The sequence below is a fragment of the Piliocolobus tephrosceles genome, chromosome 7, assembly GCF_002776525.5.
Source record: "Piliocolobus tephrosceles isolate RC106 chromosome 7, ASM277652v3, whole genome shotgun sequence".
Classification (NCBI taxonomy): domain Eukaryota; kingdom Metazoa; phylum Chordata; class Mammalia; order Primates; family Cercopithecidae; genus Piliocolobus; species Piliocolobus tephrosceles.
The window spans coordinates 46,543,500-46,563,784 of record NC_045440.1 but is presented as its reverse complement, the minus strand read 5'-3'; the positions used below and the strand labels follow the sequence as shown (position 1 = coordinate 46,563,784).

Below are 20,285 nucleotides of genomic sequence, written 5' to 3'. Positions count from 1 at the left end.
ATTACTGACCTCCAACAATCCTTCTGCCTGAGCCTCCCAAAGCATTGGAATTACAGGTGTGAGCCATTGCACACAGCCCAGAACATCTTTTATATAAATAATTTTCTACATTTCTAATTATTTACTTTGAATAAATCTTTAATATAATATAGAATTTTTTGGTTAAAATATAAAAAGTTTTAAAAAAAGGCCTTGGATCAATATTTCTAAATTGTCCTCAAGAATATTTGTATTTAATGCATGCTGGGCTTAATACCTAGGTGATGGGTTGGTAGGTGCAGCGAACCACCATGGCACATGTTTACCTATGAAACAAATCTGCACATTCTGCACATGTACTCTGGAAATTAAAATTTTAAAAAGAATATTTGTATTAATTTACAGTTCAACTAACAGAGCATGAAGTGGCCATTTGTCTCAAACCAGAATACTTCTTTAAAACTTTATACAGTTTTATTCTTTTTTTCTCCCTGTTTAAATTTATTTATTTATATTTCAGTAGCTGTAAGGGTACAAGTGGTATTTGGTTACATGGATGAGTTGTATAGTGGTGAAGTCTGGATTTTAGTGTACCCATCACCAATAGGTAGTTTTTATTGCTCATCTTTCTTCTACCCTTTCTTCTTCTGAGTCTCCAATGTCATTATATCACTCTGTCTACCTTTACATACCCATAGCACAGCTCCCACTTATAAATGAGAACGTGTGGTATTTGTTGTTTCATTCCTGAGTTACTTCACTTAGAATAATGGCCTCTAGCTCCATCCAGTTTGCTGCAAAAAACATTATTTCATTCTTCTTTATGGCTGAGTAGTATTGTAGTATTCTGTGATATCACACACACACACACACACACACACACACACACACACACACACATCACATTTTCTTTATTCCACTCACCAGTTAATGGACACTGGTTGATTACATATCTTTGCATAGTGTGAATTGTGCTGCAGTAAACATACGTATGCAGGTGTCTTTTTGATTTAATGATCTCTTTTGGGTAGATACCGAGAAATGAGAATGCTGGATAGAATGGTAGAATCTACTTTTGGTTCTTTGAGAAACCGCCATAGTGTTTTCCATATATTTTGTACTAATTTGCATTCCTACCAGCAGTGTATAACTCTTCTCTTTTCACCACATCCACACCACTATCTATTGTTTTTGGATTTTTAATAATGGCCATTCTGGCTACAGTGAGATGATATCTTATTATTGTTTTATTTTACATTTCCCTGATGATAAGTGATATTTAGCATGTTTTTATATGCTTGTTCACTATTCGTACATCTTCTTTTGAGAAATGTCTATTCATGTCATGTGCCCACTTTTTAATGGAATTATTTGTATTTTTCCTGCTGATTTGTTTGAATTTCTTGTAGATTATGGATATTTGTCCTTTGTTAGATTCATAATTTGCAAATATTTTTCCCATTCTGTAGGTTGTTGGTTTACTCTGATGGATTATTTCTTTTGCTGTGCTGAAGCTTTTTTGTTTAATTAGGCCGTATTTATTTATTTATTTTAATTTTTGTTACATTTGCTTTTAGGGTCTTCATCATAAATTCTTTGCCTAGGCCAGTGTTTTCAGGTCTTAAGTTTAGGCCTTTAATCCATCTTGAATTAATTTTTGTATATGGTTAGAGATAGAGATCTAGTTTCATTCTTCTACATGTGGCTATCTTTTTCCCAGCACCATTTATTAAATAATGTGTACTTTCTCCAGTGTATGTTTTTGTATCCTGTCTCAAAGATCATTTGCTTGTAAGTGACTTTATTTCTGGCTTGTCTATTCTGTTCCATTGATCTATGTATCTACTTTTATACTAGTACCATGTTGTTTTTGTTACTGCAGCCTTAGAGTATAATTTGAAATAAGGTAATGTGATGCCAACATATTTGTTCCTTTTGCTTGATATGTCTATTGCTATTCAGGCTCTTTTGTGGTTCTACATAAATGTCAGCACTTTTTAATAATTCTATGAAGAATGACATTGGTATTTTGATAGGAATTGTATCAAACCTGTAGACTGTTTTGGGCACTATGGTCACTTTCACAATATCAGTTCTTTCAATCCATGAACATAGGATGTATTTTCATTTGTGTCATCTATTATTTTCTTCAGTGGTGTTTTCCAGTTATCTTTATATAGATCACTCATCTCCTTCATTAAGTATATTCCTAGGTGTTTTACAGTTTTGCAGCCATTGTAAAAGGGTTTGGGTTATTCATATGACTCTCAGCTTTGTTGTAGTTGGTGTATAGTGGTGATACTGATTGGTATTCATTTATTTTGTAGCCTCAGACTTTACTGAATTCATTTATCAAATCTAGGAGTGTTTTGTAGGAGTCTTTAGAGTTTTCTAAGTATAAGAGCATCATTGGCGACGAGATAGTTTGACTTTCTCTTTTCCAATTTGGATGCCCTTTATTTCTCTTGCCCAGTTTCTCTGCCTAAGACTTCTCAGTTTTGTTCTTATTATTCATGAAATGAAAAGTAAAATGGAAAGTGATTAATTTGTTTCACATCTATCATACACAGATAAAATTAATTAAAAGTATTATGTTAAAAACACATGTTATTCTTCATTGTTTAAATACTAGACCATGCCTTGTTCCAAAAGGAATTTCTAAGTTGTCGATAAAACACATAGGAATCAAGAATATAAGTGGAAAGTGTTTCCAGAAAATAAACATAAAAAGTATGGGTTAACATGGGTTCCCAATCCCCAGGACAAGGACTAATACCAGTCCCTGGCCTGTTAGGAATTGGACCACACAGCAGAAGGTTAGTGGCAGGTGAGCAAGTGAAGCTTTATCTATGTTTTCAGCCACTCCCCATCACTTGCGTTACTGCCTGACCGCTCCTTCTGTCAGATCAGCGGTGGCAATAGATTGTCAAGAAGTGTGAACTGAACCCTGTAGTAAGCTGCTCATGCAGGGGATCTAGGTTGTGCACTCCTTATGAGAATCTAATGCCTGATGATCTGTCACTGTCTCCTGTCACTCCCAGATGGGACCATGTAGTTGCAGGAAAACAAGCTCAGGGCTCCCACTGATTCTACATTATGGTGAGTTATATAATTATTTCATTATATATTACAATGAGTAATAATAGAAATAAAGGGCACAATAAATGTAACATACTTGAATCATCCTGGAACCATCCCCCCACCTCAGGTCCGAGGAAAAATTATCTTCCACAGAGCCAGTCCCTGGTGCCAACATGGTTGGGGACAGCTGAATTAACAGATGTGAGACCCCTTTGCCTTGTCTTGGATTAATTGGCAGATATACATTCTGTGAATGACATCTGATGGTACCATCTTGCCCTGTATATCATTTTAGGGACACCTGCAATATTTCATGAAAATAAAATTTCTTCTAGTGAACTTATAAACTTGTTTAAGTAGTATGTTCTTTTTAATTAATTTGAAATGATCTGTCATAATTGAGATGTTCCTGTGGCTGTGTGAAAAAGAGATAATTTTCAACTTGTAAATTAACCCAATAATTTCTAATATCATTTTTCATAATATTTATTGGTGTTACTAGTAACAGAAACTCACCAATTAGCAAGATGTTCTTTCCTCACTACCTTTCAAGTATTTGTCCCTTGGAAGAGATTGAAGGAAGAAATTAAAATCATGAGAACTGGAAAGAAAAAATATTCAAGAACACAGAAATTTTATTTGTATAATAAACCTATGCAGGAAGAGCCACATCACAAAATAAACTTTCTTGTTTTCTAATAAAACAAATTTGAATGTAACTATATTTAACTGTATAGATTGACTTTAAAACGAGAAGAAGAAAAGAGAAAGGATGCTGATATGTTGTATAAAAACGGTAGTGAAGAGTTAGAAAGAAAAGAAGAGGAATATAGGAAAGCTGTTGAAATGAACCAACAACTGAAACGGACTCTGAAAATACGAGCCATGGAATTGGGGACAGTAAGAAAGAATTTGGATCAGGTAAATTTCTGATGAAAACTTTATATTTCATCAATATTACTTATATTCCTTTGATTTAATGTAGTATGGTATTTAGGTGTGAACACACCAAAGCTGTTAACTAATTTTTAAAATGAACTATGGCGTTTATAGTTACAATTATTTTATTGTAAACCTTGGCATCTCAGTCTGTGTTTTCAGAATAAAAAAATGGAGGATAAGTTGAGTTTAATCACTTAGTTTAATCACTAACATAAATGCTCATTTATGGATTTTTATGTTAAGATACAGGCTAAATAGCTTTGAAACTAAAATGTGTTAAATGTTTTGAAGGAAATTTTATTACACAATACTGTATCTTTATATAGGTAAGAACAGTTTTTCCTCTTAGAGAAATTTAGCTCTCACATATGCAATTAAAATTTGAATGATTCTTGCGGGTTAAACATTTTTGTGTTTTAATAGGCTACTTTCTTTTAACAGTTTTATAAAAGAGTTTCTGCTCTTTTAGACTTTCTCGGTCCTATTAAACCAAAAATGTATCTCTAGGTTGTGCAGGACTGAAATGATACCCAGAAGCAACTTTCTGAAGAACAGAATGCTACAATATTATTAAACAAGATTCTGATTAACAAACCAAAGCAGATAGAAGTAGCTGAAAAGAAAATGAATTCTGAGATATTTTCTTAGCCATTTTCAAATGTTTTTATATGTGTATATATTTGAAAAACCAACTCTATGTATTTTGGAAAGTATAAAGGATTTTTAAATCTATATATGCACACACATGCATATGTATGTGTATATATGTATACATATATACATACATACATATGCGTGTGTGAATATATATATTCTATATATTCTTTATCATTTATCTATACATGTATATATAAGATAAAGCTATGCTCTTAATTCAACTCCATTTGTCTGCAGCCGTTGAATAGTGACATTTACAATGGCCTCAATCCAAAGGAGAAGCATTTGATATTTTTCATAAGAATTGATGATCTTTATAATTTCAAAAATAAGTTTTACTACTAACAACAGATTTTTTAGTTTTTGAATACTAGTTCGTCTTCTTAACATACTAATGGAGAGGTCAGTTTATTCATAAAAGGAAAGTTTTTTCAGAAAATGTTTATACAGAAAGTTTATTCAGAAAAGTCAGTTTATTCAGAAAAAGGAAATTAAAGAACTTTGAGAAATTGCTTCTCTCCAAATATATGCATAGCTAAGGCTCTTACAGTGGTGTAGTTTATAGATTATAGGTGGTTATCAAGAGTATACAACCAATTTTTAAAATATAGTCAAATGTATTAATCTTATATTTTATGCCTCTGGGTTTTTTGTAATCCGGAGAAAGGCTTTTCCAAATCTGATATTCTTAAAAATCCTCTAGTGATTTATTTTTCATGGTCTTTAAATAGATTAACTTTTGGGAATTTACACTCTCTTAGGTTTGAAGTTTTGTCCAACGTTTTTTCCAGTTAAATATTCACCATGGGAATTATTTCATTATACAGATATACAGGTTACTCTTTAATTTCAGAAGAAATTATAACGTGTCATTCTATTGAGCACTAACTAAAAGTTTCCTTTGTTTACTTAGATTTCTCTTAGCCATAAGAAAGAAAAAGATCTCTTGCATGAAAATAGCATGTTGCAGGAAGAAATTGCCATGCTAAGACTGGAACTGGATATAGTAAAACATCAGAATCAGCTAAAGGAAAAGAAGTATTTTGAGGACATTGAAAGTGTGAAAGAAGAGCATGATAATCTTCTAAAGGCTATAAAATTGAATGAGGAAGCAAAAACAGTATTTCAGTACAACGGACAGCTTAACATCTTGACAACTGAGAATAAAATGCTCAGTTCTGAGCTGAAGAATGTAAAATACATCAAGGAATGACTGGACACAGAAATTCAATCATTTCATAGTAGACTGGTTGCTGCTCTCCATGATTGTGACCAAAGTCAGATAGCAGAAAGAGACCTCTTTCCAGAGAACAAGACATGAATGGGTTTATTTATAGGAGACAGTGAATTTTCATATGTCTAACCTAAAAGATAACAGCGAGATTCTTTCTGAACAGCCCTCTAATGCTGACAGTAAAATTAACAGCCTGAAAATTAAGCTCCATCACACAAGATAAACTCTGAGAGAAAAGATGGGGCAGACTGCCATGTTTCCTGTTTGGGCAACTTAGCCATTCCAGCCTGCTGGCTTTGTAGAGTGCAAACTGACCAGGGGCAGAAGAGATCCCGCAGCACAGCACAGCACAGCTGCTTTGCCAAATCATGGCCAGACTGCTTCTGTAAGCAGGCTGCTGATGCTCTTCCTCCTCACTGGACAGGACCTTCCAACTGGGTCCTCCAGCTACCCCCACCAGTATTCCCCAACCAACAGAGATTTGAAACCCCCCCTGGGACAGAGTTCCCAGAGGAGAGGGGCAGCCACCACCTTTGATGTTTGGGGGACTAGCTGTTCTGGCCTGCAGACTTTGGAGAGTCCAAGCTGACTGGGGTGCAAGTGGTACCCCAGCACAGCACAGCCACCCTACAGAAACATGGCCAGACTCTTTTTTAAGTCAGTCCCTGACCACGTTTCTCATCACTGGTTGGAGCCTTTCAACCAGGGTCTCCTGCTACCTTCACTGCTATTCTCTGGTTGACAGAGGTTTCAGGCCCCCTGGGTCAGAGCTCCCAGGGGGAGGACCAGTCTGTCATCTTTGCTGTTTGGGTGACTTAGCCATTTCAGCCTTAGGGCTTCAGAGTGTCTGAGGTGACCAGGGGTTGAAGTGAACCCCCAGCACAGCACAGCTGCTCTGCAAAAATGTGGCCAAACATCTTTTTTTTTTTTTTTGAGAGGGAGTCTCGCTCTGTTGCCCAGGCTGGAGTGCAGTGGCTGGATCTCGACTCACTGCAAGCTCCACCTCCCAGGTTTATGCCATTCTCCTGCCTCAGCCTCCCGAGTAGCTGGGACTACAGGCGCCCGCCACCTCGCCTGGCTAGTTTTTTTTGTATTTTTTGGTAGAGAAGGGGTTTCACTGTGTTAGCCAGGATGGTCTCGATCTCCTGACCTCGTGATCCGCCCATCTCGGCCTCCCAAAGTGCTGGGATTACAGGCTTGAGCCACTGAGCCCTGCCGCCAAACATCTCTTTTAAGTAAGTTCCTATTCTTGTTCCTCCTGTCTAGGTAAGACTTCTCAACTTGCCTCCAGCCAGCTCCTACAGGTGTGTTCAGATTGGCAACAGGTTCATACCTCAGTGGTACGGAGCTCCCAGAGGAAGGGGCAGGCTGTCATCTTTCCTTTTTTGCAGGTTTCACTGGTGATACCTTCAGGCACTGGAAAATCTGAGGCAACTGGGGGCTGGAATGAACTCCCAGCGTACCACAGCGGCTCTATGGAAAAGTGGCCATACAGTTGTGTGGGTGCCAGTTTCCATATCTCCTTGATGGGCAGGTCCTCCTGGCCTGGGTCTCTAGCCAATCCCCCACTGAAGCTATCAAGCCGGTAGCAACTTGGCAGTTCCCTGGACAGAGCTTCCAGGAGCAACTGAAATCCTCTCTGCCACTGCCTCTGAAGTGGAACTGTCCTTGCTACTCTCAGAATATCAAGGAGCAAAGACTTTAAGTGCTGTATTGACACCTCCAACAAGCTGCAGTTGGCTCAAGGAGCATGCCAGCCCATCTCCCATGGGTCTCACACACCCTCCACTGCTCATCACCAGACAGGGAACCCTGACTTGGCCCACAGCACAGACCCTCCATCCTGGCTGATTGTACTTAGTGATTGCTAACTCACATCTCTGGGGTGGAGCCCCCAGGAGACAAGCAAAGTGGTGGAGCAGCAAGACAGCTCATGTGGAGCCCGGAGGGCAGGGGCAGCTATCTAAGCTCCACTTGCTCTTGTGAGACACTTTACCCCAGCACTTTAGGAGTGCTGAGGTCAGACCAACTGCATCTCATGTGCAAGATTGCCCAGTAGAGATCAGGTCTGAGAGTTCCCTTCTTAAAAAAGGGGACTTGCTTAAAAAAGAAGTAGAACAGCTTTGCTGTGCTGGGTCTTTACTTTTGAGAGAGTTCTCCTCTCAGACCTGATCTCTGCTGGGCAATCTTGCACATGAGATGGGACTGGTCTGACCTCAGCACTCCTTAGTCTGCTTGCCTCTCCCAGGGCCCCAGCCTGGCCACACTTGCTTACAGGACACTCTCGGGTGCCCACACCATAGCTTCTGTGCCAGTGGACTGTGCTTGACCAGTGGAGAGCTGCAGCAATGTGGCCCCTACAGGCATGCACCAGCCTGCACATTGCCTCTCCATACTGCAGCTCTTTATATGGAAACTTCCTACATCACTTTGCTGGTGTGTGTCTACACAGGTGGGTTTTGCTGTCCTTGCCCTACCAGCACATGGGAGTGCAGCCACACACCCCAAATGCACGCCAACTGCCACTGAAGATGGAGCTATGGTGGGCACAGAGCCAAAAATCCCCACCTCCACCAGCACCTTGCCCTTGAGCTAATGCTGCACAGAGAAAAAGGGACCCTCTTATACCCTGAGCGACCACTGTTGCTCGAGGGGCACAGAGAAGGCACCCAGACCTGCACTTGCCAGCACCCCACCCCAAACCAATACCTCCTCCAGTGTAACAGCACACACTGTCAGCCGGGCCCCCTTGGCCCCCACCCCAGCTGTCTCGCCTCCACCACTAGGTGAATGTCCGCAGGGAGGCAGGCACTTTTGCATCTGCTAGCACTCTGCTATAGCTGCTGCACTTTGGTCCTCCAGTACAGTGGACTCCAAACCTGGAGGAGCCAGGGAACAAAGATGGGGCTCAATGCAAGTCCCCCATAGTTAAAGCATATAGTCCAGGAATTGGGAGCTGAACGTTGGTCCCCTAAAATCCTCCAGAAACAAAGCCAATTGGCTGAATCCACCTTACACCACAAACTCTCAAAGTCATCAAATACGATAAAAAAAAAAGTATCCTGCCCAAAGGTCAGCAACCTCAAAGGTTGAAGGTGGGGTAAGCCCATAAAGATGAGAAAGAATCCATGCAAGAATACTGAAAACTCAAAAAGTCAGCATGCCTTCTTTCCTCCAAATGACTGCATCAACTCTCCAGCAAGTGTTCAGAACTGGGCTGAGGCTGAGATGTCTGAAATGATACAAGTAGAATTCAGAATATGGGTAGGAACAAAGTTCACTGAGTGAAAGAAGTATGCTGTAATCCAATGCAAGGAAGCTAAAAATCATTGTAAAACATTGCAGGAGCTAACAGACAAAATAGCCAGTATAAAGAAGAACATAACTGACCCGATAGAGTTGAAAAGCACACTACAAGAATTTTCATAATGCAGTCACATGGTGATTGTGTGTGATTGCATTATGAAAATTCTTGTAGCTTGTGTATGGGCACTCGAGAGTGCCCTGTAAGAAGGTGTGGCCAGGCTGGGACCCTGGGAGAGGCAAGCAGACTAAGGAGTGCTGAGGTCAGACCAGTCCCATCTCATGTGCAAGTGTAGGTTTCACTACAACCTCAGGGGAAATGTACTTGTAGTGAAATGCATGGTAAAAACATGGCATTGTCTCATCTTATAATGTTTTCATCTTTTGAGGTCCTGAGGATTTTCTGTAAAAACGAAATTCTTGATTTTTAGGTATCTGTTCTGCCTTACAGCTCTTCCTGCATGTTAGGCTCTAGAAGCTGCATGCTTCCTTGGCCCTGTTTCTTAAAAGGCTCCATTCTAAAGCCAGTAAGCCAATTTTTAAAAATCTTTAAGGAAGTCACATTTAAGGGTGTCTGCTTTCCATGGCCATCTTAACTAAACTTTTATAGCATTGTTTTTTTTTTTTTTGCTTGAGTAAAATATAAATCCTCCATTTTGTTTCACTTAAGAGTCATACCTTTAAACATGCACATTTGGAGTTGTCTAACGGATAATTGTTTACAGCAGGGAACAGGTAATCAAAAGACTAATGATCTAAAGTGGAGAAGAAAAACTGGCAAATGAAAAATCTTATGAATCCCTAAGATCTACTTCTGTGTCTGTATGTCTAAATATTTATATGACATATGTATATAATGTTTGAGTATCAAAAGTATATAAAAGGACCCTAATTGGCTTTTTAAAATGTTCTTAAATATTTTATCAGAAAATTAGAAACTTATTCCCAAATGCTTTTTCAAGTTCATGTGACTTAAGTAGCTTTTTAACCAATGAGTTGGCTTTAAATTGATTGGTATAAAGAAAATTCAAAACGTCTTCACAATTGTCAGCATACATTATTGTTTAGATGTATTGGTCAAGTGGTTTTTTCTTTTTTCTTTTTTTAAATTTTCTGGTCAAGTGGTTTTATATTCATCTCTGCTAGCTACTTTAAGATGTCAAAATTTGGCACAAAGGTTATAAATTATAAACCCAGCATAAAACAATGAATTTTGTTTATGTAATTTTTGATAAATAAGACATTTAATATTGTTGATTTAATGGAAACAGCTCAATCCAGAGTTATCAGTAAGAAAAACCTATTAATAACAAATTAGGTAATATGTAATAGAATAAAAGCTTATAAATGAACTTGTCATATAAGTTGAATCTTAATGTTGTATCAAATAATAGATATTAAATACTTGGGTCATTATCAATTTTTAAATTACATTATTAGAAACATTTTCCAAATAAATATAAGGTGGTTCTCACCGGCCAGGCATGGTGGCTCACACCTCTAATTCCAGCACTTTGGGAGGCAGATCACAAGGTCAGGAGTTTGAGACCAGCCTGACCAACATGGTGAAACCTCATCTCTACTAAAAATACAAAAATTAGCTGGGCGTGGTGGTGCATGCCTGTAATCCCAGGTACTCAGGAGGCTGAGGCAGGAGAATTGCTTGAACCCAGGAGGCAGAGGTTGCAGTGAGCCGAGATCGTGCCATTGCACCCCCTGCTGGGGGACAGAGCAAACCACTGTCTCAAAAAAAAAAAAAAAAAAAAACACAAACCAAAGATGATTCACACCTATAAAATGCTGATGTGACAATTAAAGATGTCCAGCCTCCTAGGTTTTCACAAAAAATTATTATAAAAAATCAAAATTTTAATTAATATGTGATTTTACGAATAAAGTGTGCCAAAATAATTATTCCAATGAAAAAGGAAAAACTGTAAGAAAAAAATGAAATGAAGAAATGATAAGAAATAAAATGAAAATAATTGTTGTCCAATTCAAAGTTTATTAAAATATTTCTTATATAACAAGATAAAGGAAAACCTTCAGTAAGAGAGAGATTTAAAGAAAGTTAAATTATAAAGAGGTATTTTTGGTAACAAAGATTAAAAGGAAAATAATTTTGTGTAAGAAAGAGTCTTGTGTGATAGCTTTTTATCCTAAAATGAAATGACTAGTTATTTAAGAAAGAGTATGTTTAGGGCAAAACAGAAAGTCCAAGTGTGTTATAATTGGTCTGTGTAATAAGCTTCATTAAAAAGAGAATTTATTTTAAAATTTTGTATGAGATTCTGTTGGCTAGAATGGAAAGGAAATTATTCATAATAGCCTTTCTAAAAAATTGGACTTTGATTTTTTTGTTGTTATACTTTAAGTTCTGGGATACATGTGCAGAACCTGCAGGTTTGTTACGTAGGTATACAAGTGCCATGGTGGTTTGCTGGACCCATCAACCTGTCATCTACATTAGGTATTTCTCCTAATGCTGTCCCTCCCCTAACCCCCCATCCCACGAGATGCCCCAGTTTGTGATGTTCCCTTCCCTATGTCCATGTGTTCTCATTGTTCAACTCCCACTTATGAGTGAGAACATGCAGTGTTTGGTTTTCTGTTCCTGTATTAATTTGCTGAGAATGATGGTTTCCAGCTTCATCCATGTCACTGCAAAGGACATGAACTCATCCTTTTTTTATGACTGCATAGTATTCCATGGTGTATATGTGCCACATTTTCTTTATTTAGTCTGTCATTGATGGGCATTTGGGTTGGTTCCAAGTCTTTGTTATTGTGAACAGTGCTGCAATAAACATATTGTACTTGTGTGTTTATAGTAGAATGATTTATAATTTTTGGGGTATGTACCCAGTAATGGGATTGCTGGGTCAAATGGTATTTCTGGTTCTAGATCCTTGAGGAGTCGCCACACTATCTTCCACAATGGTTGAACTAATTTACACTCCCACCAACAGTATAAAAGCATTTCTATTTCTCCACATCCTCTCCAGCATCTGTTGTTTTCTGACTTTTTAATGATCGCCATTCTAACTGGTGTGAGATGGTATCTCATTGTGGTTTTGATTTTGCATTTCTCTAATGACAAATGATGATGAGCTTTTTTACATGTGTTCTTTGGCCACATAAATGTCTTCTTTTGAGAAGTGTCTGTTTATATCCTTCACCCACTTACTGATGTTCTTTTTTATTGTAAATTTGTTTAAGTTCTTTGTAAATTCTGCATATTAGCCCTTTGTCAGATGGATAAATTGCAAAACTTTTCTCCCATTCTGTAGGTTGCCTGTTCACTCTGATAGTTTCTTTTGCTTTGCAGAAGCTTTTTAGTTGAGTTAGATCTCATTTGTAAATTTTGGCTTTTGTTACCATTGCTTTTGGTGTTTTAGTCATGAAGTCTTTGCCTATGCCTGTGTCCTGAATGGTATTGCCTAGGTTTTCTTCTAGAGTTTTTATGGTTTTAGGTCTTATTAAGTCTTTAATCTGTCTTGAGTTAAGTTTTGTCTAAGGTGTAAGGAAGGAGTCCAGTTTCAGTTTTCTGCATATGATTAGCCAGTTTCCCCAGCACCATTTACTAAACAGGAAATCCTTTCCCCATTGCCTGTTTTTGTCAGATTTTTCAACAATCAGATGATTTGTAGGTGTTTGGCATTATTTCTGAGGCCTCTGTTCTGTTCCATTGGTCTATATATCTATTTTGGTACCAGTACCATGGTGTTTTTGTTACCGTAACCTTGTAGTATAGTTTGAAGTCAGGTAGCATGATGTCTTCAGCTTTGTTCTTTTTACTTAGGATTCTCTTGGCTATACCAGCTAGTTTTTGATTTCATATGAAATTTAAAGTGGTTTTTGTAATTCTGTGAAGAAAGTCAATGGTAGCTTGTTCGGGATAGCATTGAATTTATAAATTACTTTGGGCAGTATTGTCATTTTCATGATATTGATTCTTTACATCCATGAACATGAAATCTTTTTCCATTTGTTTGTGTCCTCTTTTATTTCCTTGAGCAGTGGGTTGTAGTTCTTCTTGAAGAAATCCTTCTCATTATTTGTAAGTTGTAATCCTAGGTATTTTATTCTCTTTGTAGCAGTTGTGAATGGGAGTTCACTCATGATTTGGCTCTCTGTTTATTATTGGTATATAGGAATGCTTGTGATTTTCGCACATTGATTTTGTATCCTGAGACTTTGTTGAAGTTGCTTATCAGCTTAAGGAGATATTGGGCTGAGATGATGGGGTTTTCTAAATATACAATCATGTCATCTGCAAACAGAGACAATTTTACATCTTTTCTTCGTATTTGAATACCCTTTATTTCTTTCTCTTGAATGATTGCCCTAGCCAGGGCTTCCAATACTATGTTGAATAGGAGTGGTGAGCGAGGACATCCTTCTCTTGTGTTGGTTTTCAAAAGGAATGCTTCTAGCTTTTGCCTATTTAGTATGATACTGGCTGTGGGTTTGTTATAGATAGCTCTTATTATTTTCAGATAGCTTTATTGAGAGTTTTTAGCATGAAGTGATGTTGAAATTTATTGCAGGCCTTTTCTGCATCTATTGAGAAAATTATGTGGTTTTTGTCATTAGTTCTGTTTATGAGATGGATTACATTTGTTGATTTACGTATGTTGAACTAGCCTTGCATATCAGGGATGAAGCCAACTTGATCGTGATGGATAAGCTTTTTGATGTGATGCTGGATTCGGTTTGCCAGTATTTTTTTGAGGATTTTCACATTGATGTTCATCAGGGATATTGGCCTGAGATTCTTTTTTTGTTGTGTCTCTGCCAGGTTTTGGTATCACGATAATGCTGGCCTCATAAAATGAGTTAGGTAGGAATATTTCTTTTTCTATTGTTTGGAATAATTTCAGAAGGAATGATACCAGTTCCTCTTTGTACGTCTGGTAGAATTCAGGTGTGAATCTGCTTGGTCCTGGGCTTTTTTGGTTAGAGGCTGTTAATTACTACCTCAATTTTAGAACTTGTTATTGGTCTATTCAGGGATTCAAAATCTTCCTGGTTTAGTCTTGGGAGGCTGTACGTGTGCAGCTTTTGGTGTTGCTTTTCTGCAACTGCCATTTGCCATTGATGATAATTCTTCACTTCCTCTGGGAGTGTAAGAGGGAGAGGATGCAGTCAGGATTTTTTTTTAATTAAAAAAATAAGTAGGAGGGTGGAGCAATATGGCCGAATACGAACAGCTCATCTCCAAATCCCAGCGCAAATGACAGAAGACGGGTGATTTCTGAATTTTCAACTGAGGTACCGTGTTCATCTCACTAGGGAGTGTCAGACAATGGGTGCTGGTCAGCTGCTGCAGCCCGACCAGCAAGAGCTGAAGCAGGGTGAGGCATCGCCTCACCTGGGAAGCGCAAGGGGGAAGGGAATCCCTTTTCCTAGCCAGAGAAACGGAGACACACAACACCTGGAAAATCGGGTAACTCCCACCCCAATACTGCGCTTTACCAAGGGTCTTAGCAAAGGACACACCAGGATATTATATCCCACATCTGGCCAGGAGGGTCCCATGCCCACAGAGCCTCCCTCATTGCTAGCACAGCAGTCTGTGATCTAACTGCAAGGCAGCAGCCAGGCTGGGGGAGGGGTGCCCACCATTGCTGAGGCTTAGTAGGTAAACAAAGCCGCTGGGAAGCTTGAACTGGGTGGAGCCCACAGCAGCTCAAGGAGGCCTGCCTGTCTCTGTAGACTCCACCTTTGGGGACAGGGCACAGCTAAACGAAAGGCAGCAGAAACCTCTGCAGATGGAAACGACCCTGTCTGACAACTTTGAAGAGAGCAGTGGGTCTCCCAACACGGTGGTTGAGATCTGAGAATGGACAGACTGCCTACTCAAGTGGGTCCCTGACCTCTGAGTAGCCTAACTGGGAGACATCTCCCACTAGGTGCAGACTGACACCATATACCTCACATGGCAGGGTACACCCCTGAGACGAAGTTTCCAGAGCAAGAATCAGACAGGTACACTCGCTGTTCAGCAATATTCTATCTTCTGCAGCCTCTGCTGCTGATACCCAGGCAAACAGCATCTGGAGTGAACCTCAAGCAATCTCTGACAGACCTACAGCTGAGGGTCCTGACTGTTAGAAGGAAAACTAACAAACAGGAAGGTCACCCACACTAAAACCCCATCAGTACGTCACCACCACCAATACCAAAGGCAGATAAAACCACAAAGATGGGGAAAAAGCAGGGCAGAAAAGCTGGAAATTCAAAAAATAAGAGCACATCTCCCCCTCCAAAGAAATGCAGCTCATCGCCAGCAATGGATCAAAGCTGGATGGAGAATGACTTTGATGAGTTGAGAGAAGAAGACTTCAGTCCATCAAACTTCTTAGAGCTAAAGGAGGAATTATATGCCCAGCACAAAGAAACTAAAAATTTGAAAAAAGAATGGAAGAATGGAGAGCTAGAATAATCAATGCAGAGAAGGCCATATACGAACTGACAGAGGTAAAAACCATGAGACGAGAAATACGTGACAAATGCACAAGCTGCAGTAACTAACTCGATCAACTAGAAGAAAGAGTATCAGCGATTGAGGATGAAATGAAAGAAAAGAAGTGAGAAGTCTAAAGAAAAAAGAGGAAAAAGAAATGAACAAAGTCTGCAAGAAGTATGGGATTATGTGAAAAGACCAAATCTACGTCTGATTGGGGTGCCTGAAAGTGAGGGGGAAAATGGAACCAAGTTGGAAAACACTCTTCAGGACATCATCCAGGAGAACTTCTCCAATCTACTAAGGCAGGCCAACATTCAAATTCAGGAAATACAGAGAATGCCACAAAGATACTCCTTGAGAAGAGCAACTTCAAGACACATAATTGTCAGATACACCAAAGTTTAAATGAAGGAAAAATTGTTAAGGACAGCCAGAGAGAAAGGTCGGGTTACCCACAAAGGGAAGCCCATCAGACTAACAGCAGATCTCTCGGCAGAAACTCTCCAAGCCAAAAGAGAGTGGGGGCCAATATTCAACATTCTTAAAGAAAAGAATTTTAAACCCAGAATTTCATATCCAGCCAAACTAAGTTTCATAAGTGAAGGAGAAATAAAATCCTTTATAGACAAGCAAATGGTTAGAGATTATGTCACCACCAGGCCTACCTTACAAAAGACCCTGAAGGAAGCACTAAACATGGAAAGGAGCAACCGGTACCAGCCATTGCAAAAACATGCCAAAATGTAAAGACCATCAATGCTGAGAAGAAACTGCATCAACTAACGAGCAAAATAACCAGTTAATATCATAATGACAGGATCAAGCTCACACATAGCAATATTAACCTTAAATGTAAATGGACCAAATGGTCCAATTAAAAGACACAGACTGGCAAGTTGGATAAAGAGTCAAGACACATCAGTTTGCTGTATTCAGGAGACCCATCTCATATGCAGAGACACACATAGGCTCAAAATAAAGGGTTGGAAGAAAATCTACCAAGCAAATGGAGAACAGAAAAAAAAAAAAAAAAAAAAAAGCAGAGGTTGCAATCCTAGTCTCTGATAAAACAGACGTTAAACCATCAAAGATCAAAAGAGACAAAGAAGGCCATTACATAATGGTAAAGGGATCAATTCACCAGGAAGAGCTAGCTATCCTAAATATATATGCACCCAATACAGGAGCACCCAGATTCATAAAGCAAGTACTTAGAGACTTACAAAGAGACTTAGACTCCCATACAATAATAATGGGAGTCTTCATCAGCCCACTGTCAACATTAGACAGATCAACGAGACAGAAAGTTAACAAGGATATCCAGGAATTGAACTCATCTCTGCACCAAGCAGACCTAATAGACATCTACAGAACTCTCCACGCCAAGTCACTGTAATATACATTCTTTTCAGCACCACATAGCACTTATTCCAAAATTGACCACATAATTGGAAGTAAAGCACTCCTCAGCAAATGTACAAGAACAGAAATTATAACAAACTGTCTCTCAGACCACAGTGCAATCAAACTAGAACTCAGGACTAAGAAACTCAATCAAAACCGCTCAACTACATGGAAACTGAACAACCTGCTCCTGAACGACTACTGGGTACATAACAAAATGAAGGCAGAAATAAAGATGTTCTTTGAAACCAGTGAGAATAAAGACACAACATATTAGAATCTCTGGGACACATTTAAAGCAGTACGTAGAGGGAAATTTATAGCACTAAATGTCTACAAGAGAAAGCTAGAAAGATCTAAAATTGACACTCTAACGTCACAATTATAAGAACTAGAGAAGCAAGAGCAAACACATTCAAAAGCTGACAGAAGGCAAGAAATAACTAAGATCAGAGCAGAACTGAAGGAGATAGAGACACAAAAAAACCCTCCAAAAAATCAATGAATCCAGGAGTTGGTTTTTGAAAAGATCAACAAAATTGACAGACCACTAGCAAGATAAATAAAGAAGAAAAGAGAGAAGAATCAAATAGATGCAATAAAAAATGATAAAGGGGATATCACCACCGACCCCACAGAAATGCAAACTACCATCAGATAATACTATAAACACCTCTATGCAAATCAACTAGAAAATCTAGAAGAAATGGATAATTTCCTGGACACTTACACTCTCCCAAGACTAAACCAGGAAGAAGTTGAATCCCTGAATAGACCAATAGCAGGCTCTGAAATTGAGGCAATAATTAATAGCCTACCAACCAAAAAAAGTCCAGGACCAGATGGATTCACAGCTGAATTCTACCAGAGGTACAATGAGGAGCTGGTTCCATTCCTTCTGAAACTATTCCAATCATTAGAAAAAGAGGGAATACTCCCTAACTCATTTTATGAGGCCAACATCATCCTGATACCAAAGCCTGGCAGAGACACAACAGAAAAAGAGAATTTTAGACCAATATCCCCAATGAACATCGATGCAAAAATCCTCAATAAAATACTGGCAAACCAAATCCAGCAACACATCAAAAAGCTTATCCACCATGATCAAGTGGGCTTCATCCCTGGGATGCAAGGCTGGTTCAACATATGCAAATCAATAAACGTAATCCAGCATATAAACAGAACCAAAGAGAAAAACCACATGATTATCTCAATAGATTCAGAAAAGGCCTTTGACAAAATTCAACAGCCCTTCATGCTAAAAACTCTCAATAAACTAGGTATTGATGGAACGTATCTCAAAATAATAAGAGTTATTTATGACAAACCCACAGCTAATATCATACTGAATGGGCAAAACCTGGAAAAATTCCCTTTGAAAACTGGAACAAGGCAGGGATGCCCTCTCTCACCACTCCTATTCAACATAGTGTTGGAAGTTCTGGCTAGGGCAATCAGGCAAGAGAAAGAAATCAAGGGTATTCAGTTAGGAAAAGAAGAAGTCAAATTGTCCCTGTTTGCAGATGACATGTATGTATATTTAGAAAACCCCATCATCTTAGCCCAAAATCTCCTTAAGCTGATAGGCAACTTCAGCAAAATCTCACATTACAAAATCAATGTGAAAAATCACAAGCATTCTTATACACCAGTAACAGACAAACAGCCAAATCATGAATGAACTTCCATTCACAATTGCTTCAAAGAGAATAAAATACCTAGGAATCCAACTTACCAGGGATGTAAAGGACCTCTTCAAGGAGAACTACAAACCACTGCTCAGTGAAATAAAAGAGGACACAAACAAATGGAAGAACATACCATGCTCATGGATAGGAAGAATCAATATCGTGAAAATGGCCATACTGTCCAAGGTTATTTATAGATTCAATGCCATCTCCATCAAGCTACCAATGAGTTTCTTCTCAGAATTGGAAAAATCTGCTTTAAAGTTCATATGGAACCAAAAAAGAGCCCACATTGCCAAGAAAATCCTAAGTCAAAAGGACAAAGCTGGAGGCGTCACGCTACCTGACTTCAAACTATACTACAAGGCTACAGTAACCAAAACAGCATGGTACGGGTACCAAAACAGAGATATAGACCAATGGAATAGAACAGAGTCCTCAGAAATAATACCACACATCTACAGCTATCTGATCTTTGACAAACCTCAGAAAAACAAGGAATGGGGAAAGGATTCCCTATTTAATAAATGGTGCTGGGAAAATTGGCTAGCCATAAGTAGAAAGCTGAAACTGGATCCTTTCCTTACTCCTTATAAAAAAATTAATTCAAGATGGATTAGAGACTTAAATGTTAGACCTAATACCATAAAAACCCTAGAAGAAAACCTAGGGAATACCATTCAGGACACAGGCATGGGCAAGGACTTCATGTCTAAAACACCAAAAGCAATGGCAACAAAAGCCAAAATTGACAAATGGGATATGATTAAACTAAAGAGCTTCTGCACAGCAAAAGAAACTACCATCAGAGTGAACAGGCAACCTACAGAATGGGAGAAAACGTTTGCAATCTACTCATCAGACAAAGGGCTAATATCCAGAATCTACAAAGAACTCAAACAAATATACAAGAAAAAAACAAACAACCCCATCAAAAAGTGGGCAAAGGATATGAACAGACATTTCTCAAAAGAAGACATTCATAGAGCCAACAGACACATGAAAAAATGCTCATCATCACTGGCCATCAGAGAAATGCAAATCAAAACCGCAATGAGATACCATCTCACACCAGTTAGAATGGCAATCATTAAAAAGTCAGGAAACAACAGGTGCTGGAGAGGATGTGGAGAAATAGGAACACTTTTACACTGTTGGTGGGATTGTAAACTAGTTCAACCATTATGGAAAACAGTATGGCGATTCCTCAAGGATCTAGAACTATAAGTGCCATATGACCCAGCCATCCCATTACTGGGTATATACCCAAAGGATTATAAATCATGCTGCTATAAAGACACATGTACACGTATGTTCCTAGTGGCACTATTCACAATAGTAAAGACTTGGAATCACCCCGGATGTCCATCAATGACAGACTGGATTAAGAAAATCTGGCACATATACACCATGGAATACTATGCAGCCATGAAAAAGGATGAGTTTGAGTCCTTTGTAGGGACATGGATGCAGCTGGAAACCATCATTCTCAGCAAACTATCACAAGAACAGAAAACCAAAC

The 20,285-nt window shown here is 38.7% G+C and overlaps 1 protein-coding gene across 1 annotated transcript; it reads left to right on the top strand.

Moving 5' to 3' along the window:
- The first annotated feature begins 3,708 nt into the window (after positions 1-3,708).
- Positions 3,709-5,872, top strand: LOC116418854 (putative ankyrin repeat domain-containing protein 26-like 1). The gene is made up of 2 exons (XM_031935836.1): positions 3,709-3,981; positions 5,573-5,872. Exons 1-2 carry the CDS (start codon positions 3,841-3,843, stop codon positions 5,870-5,872), a joined length of 441 nt encoding a protein of 146 aa, XP_031791696.1. The 5' UTR covers positions 3,709-3,840.
- The last annotated feature ends 14,413 nt before the right edge of the window (positions 5,873-20,285 follow it).